This window comes from Anopheles aquasalis, chromosome 3 (genome assembly GCF_943734665.1).
Source record: "Anopheles aquasalis chromosome 3, idAnoAquaMG_Q_19, whole genome shotgun sequence".
Taxonomy (NCBI): domain Eukaryota; kingdom Metazoa; phylum Arthropoda; class Insecta; order Diptera; family Culicidae; genus Anopheles; species Anopheles aquasalis.
Window position 1 is genome coordinate 14,970,001 of NC_064878.1, and position 11,125 is coordinate 14,981,125.

The 11,125-nt window shown below is 48.0% G+C and overlaps 2 protein-coding genes and 1 pseudogene across 3 annotated transcripts; 1 reads left to right on the forward strand and 2 right to left on the reverse strand.

Moving 5' to 3' along the window:
- Nucleotides 1-1,240: 1,240 nt before the first annotated feature.
- LOC126576029 (serine protease snake-like) lies at nucleotides 1,241-2,832 on the reverse strand (annotated as a pseudogene).
- A 201-nt stretch (nucleotides 2,833-3,033) lies between these two features.
- On the reverse strand, nucleotides 3,034-5,963 carry LOC126576027 (uncharacterized). Of its 2 annotated transcripts, XM_050237096.1 has the most exons (7): nucleotides 5,933-5,963; nucleotides 4,978-5,272; nucleotides 4,824-4,921; nucleotides 4,632-4,744; nucleotides 3,954-4,552; nucleotides 3,322-3,881; nucleotides 3,034-3,252 (listed from the first exon to the last, which is right to left on the reverse strand). In XM_050237096.1, exons 2-7 carry the CDS (start codon nucleotides 5,102-5,104, stop codon nucleotides 3,064-3,066), a joined length of 1,686 nt encoding a protein of 561 aa, XP_050093053.1. In that variant the 5' UTR covers nucleotides 5,105-5,272; nucleotides 5,933-5,963; the 3' UTR covers nucleotides 3,034-3,063. The 2 variants fall into 2 exon arrangements, with proteins under 2 accessions (XP_050093053.1, XP_050093052.1); XM_050237095.1 differs by lacking the exon at nucleotides 5,933-5,963 and having other exon boundaries at nucleotides 4,978-5,458.
- Nucleotides 5,964-6,131: 168 nt separating this feature from the next.
- On the forward strand, nucleotides 6,132-8,921 carry LOC126576028 (sialin). Its single transcript, XM_050237098.1, has 4 exons — nucleotides 6,132-6,661; nucleotides 7,339-7,584; nucleotides 7,654-8,496; nucleotides 8,574-8,921. Exons 1-4 carry the CDS (start codon nucleotides 6,371-6,373, stop codon nucleotides 8,829-8,831), a joined length of 1,638 nt encoding a protein of 545 aa, XP_050093055.1. The 5' UTR covers nucleotides 6,132-6,370; the 3' UTR covers nucleotides 8,832-8,921.
- The last annotated feature ends 2,204 nt before the right edge of the window (nucleotides 8,922-11,125 follow it).

Below are 11,125 nucleotides of genomic sequence, written 5' to 3' on the forward strand. Positions count from 1 at the left end.
CACGCAACTGAACAGTCGTCAGTGATGTTTTAGGCTAAATTAAGTTTTTGACACCTTCCCTACGTGAAGCAGCGGGAGGGCGTAGCACACAACTGATAGTGATGCAAATGAGGCTACCTTATAATGATGAGAGCTAAGGTGTGAGCGAGCGATTCTGGTTTTCGTTCGTTTCCCGTGGCCATGCTCTGCCATGCCGGACAATGACGCAACCAATGCCTAGGTACGGCGCTTGTTGACCATAAAACACTGTCACCACACACTGGCAGTGCGCATAAATTAGAGCAAACAATAGGCGTAAATAATTTCTCTCCTTCTCGCCAGCCTTCCCGGCAGGAGATTTGACCAGAAGCGATTGAAAAAAAGAAGGTCGCTCGCCTTCCAGAGATCCGTGCCGTCGGTCCGATGCTAAGTGAAGCCCATAATCAACCTCCATTACTGAGCTCTGTCACTCAGCTTGACCATAAATTACCTGGCCAACCAGGACAAATTGTGACTAATAGTGCGCCCGGTGTCGCATGGACAGGCGACTGTTCAGAAGATAGATAGATGAGTCGGTAGTGAGATGTAGGTTGACTTATGCAGTTGCTTCTAATCGACCGATCCCTTTACCAAACAGCGCGATAATTGAGCATAATTTTGCGTACATTTATTGTATTATTATAAAATTTCATTAATGGGTATGATGATATTGAGTAAATTATAAATAATTGATGGTTGTACTCTTCGCAGAAAGCTATATTTAAAAGTTAATACCTTTAACTTTGAGTGATCGACTTCTAATCGGAGAATACAAGCACTTTATCACGTTGTCTCACAATGATCGCCTCTATCCAATCGATATGAGGTGTGATATCAGTTACAATCAAATTCGAACCACAATCCTTAGTTAGAGCCGATACAACACCAAACGAGTAGACTGGCATCATCCATTCCGAACCATTTACTGCGGAGGCACCATAATCGACCTGAAAAGAACATAAAATACCATCATTTATATAAAAATTATAAAAATATGATGATTCTTACCGAACAAACACCCGGCATCATGTTCACATTATTATTGTAGCAAACCAAATCACTCGCAGGGTCATTAGTAATGTGACAATCTCTTCCATTCCAGCCACGAATTATAATTGTACTATTTGCCAGCAGCAATGGATCAGTATCTCTAGCAAAAGGACCATAGGCTCGGAACATTGGACTTCCTGGCCATTCTCCCAGGATCCTGCGATCCCACAAGCAAGCAGGACGGAAATAATCAGCGTTGATGAACTTTCTAATCTTCACGAGCGCGATATCGTTCTCTGGGCGTCCTGGTCTGTATCTTGGTGCAACATATACGTCCGTAATGGCCATTCTTTCCGTGCCTATGTCACTATCCAAATGCACATACTTCGGATACTCTCTGCGTGCTGTTACACAGTGAGCTGAGGTTAGCAGGAACTGGTAGTCGATCAGTGTAGCACCACATTCAAACTCTGAAGGTTCTTCCATATCCCAGACCAATCCGTAGCGAGATCTGTAAACCCCTCTCTCGAACCTAACTGATGTTTGATTTTTCAATCTACCAGGACAATAAATTCCCTTTGTACAAGCTGAAATAATAAAATTAAGAAGGATTTTCTTTTACTTACGTGCTTTTTTTATGTGTATTATAATGCCTTACCACCATAGCTTAGCGATTTATTGGTTTCTCGCTCAAGCCAATCAATATACGCAGCGACTCGAGTATAAACTCCCATAGATCCTGCAGTGCACGGTGTTCCAAAAGAAACGATCCCCACAATTACTGAAATGATGTCACCACCAACGTCCAGGCGCTTTACTCCGATCGGACCGCCCGAATCTCCCTCACAGGTATCCATATTATTTCCAGCCGCGCAAAATTGATCGTCTCGCAATCCTTCAGGCATCTGTCGTCGGTTAATGCTCAGACGTTCCGAGCACCTTGGTACGCCTATTCTATCTAGCTGTACTCGCTGCAAGGTTGGACTGAGGTCTTCTCCAAAACCGGTTACGCCGAACCCAACAGCATCCATACGCTCTCCCGGTAGTTCCTCTTCATGCCACAAACATGCCGCACATACAGCAGCACTGAATTTGGAAGGTTTGGCCAGCTCAATCAACGCTATATCGAAATATTTACGGGATCCACGGTACTGAGGGTGTGCAGTGATGCCGAGGATCGCGATCTGCTGTGCAAACTCATCATCTTCTGGGCTTCCAAGGTCCGTATCACCAATTCTCACTGTATCTGGAGCAATGCTAGGTAACATGAAATGTACGAAAAATTAAGTAGCTGGTGGTGTAAACTTTCAAACAGCACAATTATTACTTTTCCTGGTCAACAGTACAATGTGCGGCAGTGAGTATGAATACTGCGGTGATCAAACTTCCCCCACAGAGATAGTCAATTTTGCCGCTTGGTCTAGTCCATCCGAGGGCCACCTGTAATGAACCATTTACTGTTTGTAGCGAGCAAAATGCTGTAGTGCTTCTTGACTCACCATGTGCTGGAACTCGCCTCGGAGTGCACGAGTACCACCATATCCATATCCAGTAACAATAATCTGAGGATTTTTCCTACCCTCGTAAAATCGTTTAGGACAATCTAAACCGAACGTTTGAATGATTGATTCCGGGCTTTTTCAATAACAATCTAATTAAGAATACCTTTCATATTCGATCTTCTGTAATAATCATCATCCGGTGGTTGACTGAAGAATAAGGGAGCATCTTGCGTAAAACCCCGGGTCACTAGCACTATCAAGCAAACAATCCATTGTAAAACACCGTACATCACGTGGATTGTCTAACGATGCTACCGCCACAACGAGCTCGAACAGACTAACTGTAGAACTCGTTCTTCCATCTCATTAAGACAAGTTTTTACGTCATAAACTAACAAACACAACAGATCGCAAGGGCTATGCAGTTTGAAGAGGAACATCTAAAGGTGTAAGCGTGCCGTATGGAATATACGAGTACCAGTGATTACAGCTATTCATACTGAGATATACAAAAATCCCCTACTGGAGGTGAAAGATTCTTTTATTTGTTCATTCAATCAGAAAAAACAAGCATTTCATTGCGCCGGTCAACAACGATAGCTTCTATCCATTTGATATGCGGCGTGACATCTGTGACGATCAAGTTGGAACCGCAACCCTCGCTAAGCTTGGATGCTATACCGAACATGAAAACAGGTTCCAGCAGCTCCGACTTATTGGTTACCGCTCCCCCGTAATCTATCTGTAAGAAGAGTAATGAAGCAATACTGTTGAACCAGAGACTTACAAAAGGGGAGGGGTGGAAACCTACCCAACAAGCATCGGGAATCATCTTGACATTGTTGTTAAAGCAAACCAAATCACTCGTAGCAGCATCACTGACACGGCATTCCCGTCCATTCGTGGCATGCACCGAGATGGTATGGTTGGCTAACGTCACCGGCTCGAGATTATCGAGAATTGGTCCGTAGGCGGCGAACCTTGGTGTTCCTGACCATTCACCATCGATGCGACGATCCCACAGACAAACAGGACGAATTTTCTTTGGAATAATGAACTTGGCCATCTTCAACAGAGCGATATCATTTTCTGGGCTTCCGGGTTGGTATCGTGGGGACACAAAGACGTCTGTTACTTCCACCCGGTTAGCGTGATCATACGCGACGTACTTTGGAAATCCTTTATCCGTGGTAACACAGTGAGCTGAGGTTAGTAGGAACTGATAGTCGATCAATGTGGCACCACACTCGTATAATGAAGTATCTGCTTCGTTCCAAAGCAGCCCGAACCGTTGTTTTAAAATGCTATCATCATAATAAACCGTGGTTCCCTTGGTGGATCGTCCTGGACACAAGAAACCTTTTGTACAGGCTGAAAAAAGCAAAACAGAGAACCATTTGAGTAAGCGTATGATTCCGAGATAGATCCCATCATCGCTCCTACCTCCATAGCTTAGCGTTCGATTCGTCTCTTGCTCGATCCAATCGATGTAGTCACTGACTCTGGTGTACACTCCCGTGGATCCCGTAACACACGGTGTTCCAAACGATACGACACCAGTTACCAAATGAATCTCTTTTCCACCGACGTCCAGTCGCTTCACTCCTATCGGGCCACCCGAATCACCTTCGCAGGTGTCCATGCCATCGCCAGAGGCACAAAACTGATCATTCCGGAATCCATCCGGCATCTGCCGTCGGTTGAGAAGTATTCTTTCCGCACACACCGACCGTTCGACCCTGTCGAGCTTCACCAGCTGCAAGGTTGGGCTACGCGCTTCGCCAAAACCGGTTACACCGAAACCAACGGCTTGCATTCGCTCCTCTGGTAGCTGTCCTTCGCGCCACAAACAAGCCGGACATACTGCTTCACTAAACTTACAACGTGTTTCCAGCTCAATCAACGCCACATCGAAATATTTGCGCGATCCACGATACTTTGGGTGTACGGTGATGCCGAGGATCGCGATCTGCTGTGCAAACTCATCATCCACTTTGCTGCCCAGATCCGTGTCACCGATTCGCACCGTATCGGGAGGAATGCTAAAATAACACAAAAGAAAGATTAAATAAAGCACCGGTCATTGACCGCTACGTAAGAATATGGCAGCATGAAATTTACTTCTCTGAATCATAAGTACAGTGTGCGGCCGTGAGAATGTGCCGTGCGGTTATCAAGGTTCCACCGCACAGATAATCGATGCTGGCATCCGTCCTAGTCCAACCGATTGCTACCTGATAAGGAAATTTAGCATATGAGTACCGCAGTCGCAATACGCTGTAATGGGGATAACCGTTGTAGAAGGCTTCTCACCATGTGCTGGAACTCCCCACGGAATACACGAAGACCGCCATAACCGAAAAGAGGAAAATCGGACGGATCCAGATCCCCGTAAAATCTATTTGGACAATCTGATGGTTGATAGAAGGTTAGTGGAAGGACTCACCACTGACTGGACCGTACTTACCTCTCAGGTTTTTCCGTTCTAAATAATCACTCGGCGGATTGTCCGAAAACCAACCATCGTCACCAGAAACCAGGGAAACTAAGAGTGCCACCGAAGCTATCACTAATAATACCGCACGATAGCACATGCTGCTGCTTTTCGTGCGTCAGAACATACAAAAAGCGTACAACAAACTGATCGCACTGATCACCCGGTGGAATCTCGCTAAATCGCTTTCAATCTCCAAAAACGAGTTTTTTGAGATTCTCTTCTGGCGAACCTGTTTAACCAACACAGAATCACGATGGACGATGATCTTGGGATCGAGACAATCGAGAAAACAGATGATGACCTTCAGTGTGATCCTGACCTACGACACTCGACAGTATCACAACAGGTTGCAGATCGATGACGACACTTCTACACAAGCTTCTCTTATTAAAAAAAAAACTCTCTAGTCAGTTAACGTTCCAAATGGTCAAACCGGGATGGAACGCTTACACTTCCACTCATCACGACGGATTGGCAAAAACTGAATCACACGGTTTGGAGCCCGTGAGAGCATCGATGCCCCAACCTTGAACTGATTCAAACCTGAATTTCATCTCCACCGAGTAGAAGTGTGAGTTTTGTGTTTATAAACAACAGCTGGGCGGGGAACGTCTAGACTTGGTGTTTCCCTTTCCACCGCCGCAGCTTTCTGCCGGTGCTTTAATGCAACTCGTGACATAATAACCACGGCCGTTATCATGCTCAAGGATGTGCGCTGTCCGTTTCGTCACCGTTACAAGTTGATCGCCGGCCATCGATAGATCCTCGTTCGGCTAGACCGTTAGACTGTTTTAAACAAAATGCTCAGCATCTTCAGTTCAGGTTGCTCAAAACCATTCACAGACGCTTCTCCCAATCGCTCTCCGTTATCAGCTTCGAATGCGATACGGTTCACTTTAGCCAGAGCCGGTGCAAAAAAAAAAACCTTAGACACCAGGAAGCGTGCTCAGCTGTCGGCCGTAGATTAGTGGAAGATGCGCGCTGCCATCGTTGTGTGTACCGAGATCATGCCCGCGTTATCTTCGTGGGACGCAGCAGCACGGACAGTCATGTCAGCGGGATACGGCGGCCAAACAAATTACGGCTTTGCAGCCAACAGCCAAAGAAACAGTTGGACTGATCGCTCTCTGGCGGCCAGTCGCGTTCACCAGTTGAACTGGCCAGTGATTCCCTAGACGCTGAGGTAGACGTTCTTGAACGGATCCATCCAAAGTGAACTACTTTAGCGCCATGTGCGTTGCAATAATTGGAAAGTGAAAGCACCGCACTCGAAATTCAATGTTTTGCGATCAGTCAAGTAGAGAGCATCGGTTCAGTTATCATAGTTTGTGATCCCGAGAGCATTTTTTGAATCTCCATCAAAATGGCGAAAGAAGAAGCGATGAGTGCTAGGACCACACTCTGGTACCTGGTGTTTGTGGGCTTCGCCGTGAACTACATGATTCGCATCAACACAAACATAACGATCGTGGCAATGATCAAACAATCAGAGACGGAGTTTGTCGGCCAAACGAAAGTAGACTACGCCTGCTACGCTGCGAATGATTCGATCACTGCAGACGCCGGCACATCGCCATCCCTAGACACCGGGCTACTGCGATCGCGCGGTGGCAAAGTCATTTCTCCGGAGCAACTTCTATTGCGGCTACTGAAGGTAAATGGCTTAGAATATCGCGATGCGGAACCGTATCTTCTCCAGATCCCGCCCTGGACCATGATAAATTGCTCTTCTTCGTCGTGTCAGCTAATCCGCGCGGTACATCATGCCACACGTGGCACACGACAGGCGAGAAATAGCAAGTTCATTGTGTTGTGATATACATTTCACAGCCAACACAGCCTGACAGCAATCGCACTCGAGTGATATAGGGCTGCGAACGGGACTGCCGGCACCGCCACGATAAAACCATGAAGGGCAAACATGAGCCACACTCCAACCGACCGCCACCTGAACTTGACCTTCCGCAACCCCAACCAAAGCTCACCGGAACAGTGCTCGCGAGCGAACGTGCTGAACCACTGACCCCACTGGCAGGCCTAATCAGACACATTTCGCGCCAATTGGTGATGCAATTAATTAATGTCACCATTAAGCCACGGCGCGACACGGCGCGAAATGTGATAATGGGAGCACGCGCTAATCAAAAATTACTCTAATAGCCCCGCGGTGTTCACTGGAGCGCCACGCTGGAGGCCGTGATCTTCGTTCTGAGCGGCTTATCTGTGCGTGTTACTGGGGTCCAGTTTGGTCTATTTTTAGCCGCGTCCAAGAGATTCCGTTTTGTCCAAATTGTAGAGCTTAATCTCTGCGATGATCTTTCTACCACACAGTTCGATCTTCAGGAGGATGGTTTCGATTGGAATGACTACCAGCAGGGCGTGATACTGGGCGCTTTCTACTGGCTCCACTGGATTACGCAAATCCCGGGCGGTATACTGGCACGACGCTACGGAACGAAGCTGGTGTTCGGGGCGAGCAATGTGATCGGTTGCTGGTTGTGTTTCCTGATGCCGATCGCTTCCTACTGGGACTACCGAGTTCTGGTGTTTCTGCGCGTTGTCCAGGGACTGATATGTGTAAGTGTCCGTGACCCGATCGGATCGAAATGGTTCATCACGGCATCTCGTGATCTCCCCGTTCTTTAGGGACTGGCATGGCCTGCCATGCATCATATGGCCGGTCAGTGGATTCCACCGAACGAACGGAGCAAGTTCGTCACGGCGTATCTCGGAAGTTCGATCGGAGTGGCCCTTAACTTCCCACTGTTTGGCTTCATCATTGCGCACACTTCCTGGGAGTACGTGTACCATTTCTGTGGCATCTTCGGTACGGTTTGGTACGTGGCGTGGCTTTATCTCGTGTACGATTCCCCGTCGGAGCATCCACGGATCCATCCGAACGAGCGTAAGTTCATCGAAAGCTCACTCGGTATCAGTGACCATGGGACGAAGGGGAAAAGGAAGGAGGACACCGCAGCAACACCATGGAAGAAGATCATCCTCTCGAAGCCCATGTGGATGACGGTCATTGCCCAGTGGGGCGGTATCTGGGGTTTGTTTACGCTCATGACCCAAGCGCCGACTTATTTCAATAACGTTCATGGATGGAACATCGAGATGACGGGTTTGTTGTCCGGTATACCGCACCTCTGCCGGATGCTGTTCGCGTACGTGTTCTCCATCATCGGCGATCATCTGCTGAAGCACGAGCTAATGTCCCGGACCGGTGTGCGGAAGATGGGCGGTACGATGTGTTGCGTCGTGAATGGGGTCTTTGTGTTTGCGCTGGCCAACAGTGGCTGCAATTCGTTGATGGCAACCATCTTCTTGACGTTGGCCACAACGGTGCATGGTGCGGTTTCGACGGGTCCACTGGCCAATCTGGTCGATATGAGTCCACGGTATGCTGGGATACTGCTTGGGTTCAGTGGTATGATTACGGTGATTCCCGGATTCGTGTCACCGATCATTGTTGGGATGCTGGGCAATGTAAGTAGCTCCGGAAGAGGTGAAAGGAATGCTAGTACTCGCCCGGAACTTACGTGACTTTTTCACTTCTTCTGCAGCACACGGTAGAACAGTGGCGCATCATTTTCCTCATCACATCCGCCACACTAATCGTCTGTGGTTTGCTGTATATGGCGTTCGCTGACTCGTCCCAACAATCCTGGAACTCGACCGGTGTACCAGACGATGGTAAGGTGGAGGAACTGGAAGGACTGCAATCGTTGAACCACGGCCCAACCAGCAGAAACATCGAACAGGAGCTAGATTCCAGCAAAGAGCCCAAGACGGACGGAATGATTAGGTTAAGCTCAGTTTGACGACAGTATTAGATTGGTTCGACTTCTCCACCTCCTTCTCCATCTCAACCGTGAATATGAATAAACCAAAGCCTCGGGACTAGACACCTATATTGACTTCCTTCTGTGTCGTATTGTATCTTCTCCAGTTCGACAAATGTAAAGCGGGATTTGCGTAGATTTACTCACGAACACGAAGACAAATCATCACCATCGCCACTTACCATCCAACGGTATCGCGGAGTACTAGTACTCCCTGCCTCTGCTCATGCATATGCAAGTGACACATCCCAATGTGTGTAACGGGCATATCTATAATGCAAAACCATAAACTACCCACCGCGAGCGGGAGACCACTGTGACCACCTCCACACCGTGGCACAGGCTCCCGAGCTCTTCCCACGAAGATCTTATGCTCCCAACGGAGCTGCTACTGCCCGGGTTAAGCTGACGCACCTCAAACGCGCTCACGCCGTGGCCACTACGAATTTGTCGCGGCTCCCGGCGGTTTCGGGGGGCGAAGCTTGATAAAATATTCAAATGCAGTAAAAGACACTTTTATGCCCATCATACATTGCGGAAATTTATGTTTATTTGATTTCGATACACCGGCACTGCGATCACCATCACTCGTTTATCGCTTCCGGATAGAGTGCGCCCTGGCCTTGGTCATGCTCTCCTCCGTTCCACTGGCATCTTGTGGCGTTATCCTTACGGAAAGGTGGTACTGGTACTTCCATCCGCGGAGGGCGCAAGCATCGATTTCCTTCCCTCTGGCATTGGATGGGGTTGAAGAAGGAGTAGCAAGGTAGGTTATTTTCAAAAGGACGACGTCTTGGGCGCGTTAAGGGTAAAGGAACCAACTTTTTGTGCTCCCATCCCCCTCAGGCTTCTCGCAGCGGGAAAGAAGTAAGACATCGCGTTGAGTTATGGCTGTCTGCAGGAATGCCAACGTTCTCTTCGGAGAAGAAGGTTTCTTTTGAAGGTAGAGCCACATTGCGATAGATTGGGCTGTCGAGTGTGATAATGGATATTGATAAGCCGATGACATCGGATAAGATGAGGTGTATTCTATCGATTTTCAATTGAATTCCATTGCGTCGGCGGCCTCGTTTGCTTTACAATCGATCTAAGGAAACCTATTGTTAAATTGAATTAAATAGCAAATGGTTTTTATGAGGCTTTTCATGGACCGCCGCAGCGTGCTTGTGACAAATTCCACATTTCATCATCATCCACAGACACGCTCTCTTTCTCGTTTCTCTTATCACGCGTGTTCCCATAACCACAAAGATGTTTTATGGATCGTAATCCATTTTCTCCGGTGCAAAGAAAAACATAACCTCATGTTACACATTACCCATTATCACGTTTCAGTTCCGGCCCTGTTCTGTTCCGGTGCAGGGAATCAAATCGTATACGAATGGTAATTTGATTGGCTGTCAAGTGAGCATTAAGCAAAACGCACCGTGACTACCGAACACTCCTTTCCGGTGTGCCAATTTTTACGGCTGAAAACGAACACTTTTACTGCCTCCTGGCGCATTCTGCGACATCCCGGGAAGGAAGTACTTACTGGAGTATTTTCCGGAGCACTCCTGGCACCGGTAGATCCGGTTGTTGAACCGCTTTGCACGCTCCGAAAAGGGTTTGCAGGTTGTAACGATTGTACCGAGCCTTCATAAATCTTGCGGCGTGTAGAGATGAAGTCTCACGGTGGCCCCGTTGAAGGACCTGCGGACCAGTGTTTAAAACGGATACTAAACCGATGCGACGGCTGCGATCCTGGTTCGTTCATTTGTATCCTTCAGTCCTGGCAGTTGGCGCAGTTTATACGTTACCTGCGATACTTTCTCTAAATTCTCTCCAATTTATCACCTTTCTGCTGGTGTACCATTTTTCAATAAACACCGTTTCCTTTCGAGTGTACTGGGATCTCCCTCCTCAAAAAAAACCCACCAGCAAATAGATTGCGAATGGCGCGTTCCCAATTGTCCCGCGTCCCCTTACGCGGTGCGACAGCATCCGATGCGACAAGCCAAGATCATAAAAAAGTGAAATCCCTCGCGAGTTCCGTTCCGCTCCTCTCGGGCGGCCTTGGTGGTAGAATCGGAATCAACTCCTTCTCTTTGCCAGGCCGCCAGAGGCAACAACAACGGGAACCTAACGAACGGAACCGATCCAGCGTGGCAGTCCTGGTGGTACACGGGGAATGAAAAATTGAAATCCTTCCTTCCCTTTTGGCTTCTTTTGTCCTCCTGTTTGCGTCCCCAAAAGGGGAGGTTGCAGGGTGCAACGCCTTGTGGGTGCGGACC

Excerpts from the sequence above, each read along its gene's own strand:
- LOC126576027 (XM_050237096.1), bottom strand. The coding sequence starts at position 5,104 with ATGTGCTATCGTGCGGTATTATTAGTGATAGCTTCGGTGGCACTCTTA. Across the intron at positions 4,745-4,823 it reads GTGGGGAGTTCCAGCACATG|GTAGCAATCGGTTGGACTAG; the intron begins GTGAGAAGCCTT and ends TTTCCTTATCAG. Across the intron at positions 3,882-3,953 it reads TCGAACGCTAAGCTATGGAG|CCTGTACAAAAGGTTTCTTG; the intron begins GTAGGAGCGATG and ends TGCTTTTTTCAG.
- LOC126576028 (XM_050237098.1), top strand. The coding sequence starts at position 6,371 with ATGGCGAAAGAAGAAGCGATGAGTGCTAGGACCACACTCTGGTACCTG. Across the intron at positions 6,662-7,338 it reads TTCTATTGCGGCTACTGAAG|TTCGATCTTCAGGAGGATGG; the intron begins GTAAATGGCTTA and ends TCTACCACACAG. Across the intron at positions 8,497-8,573 it reads TTGTTGGGATGCTGGGCAAT|CACACGGTAGAACAGTGGCG; the intron begins GTAAGTAGCTCC and ends CTTCTTCTGCAG.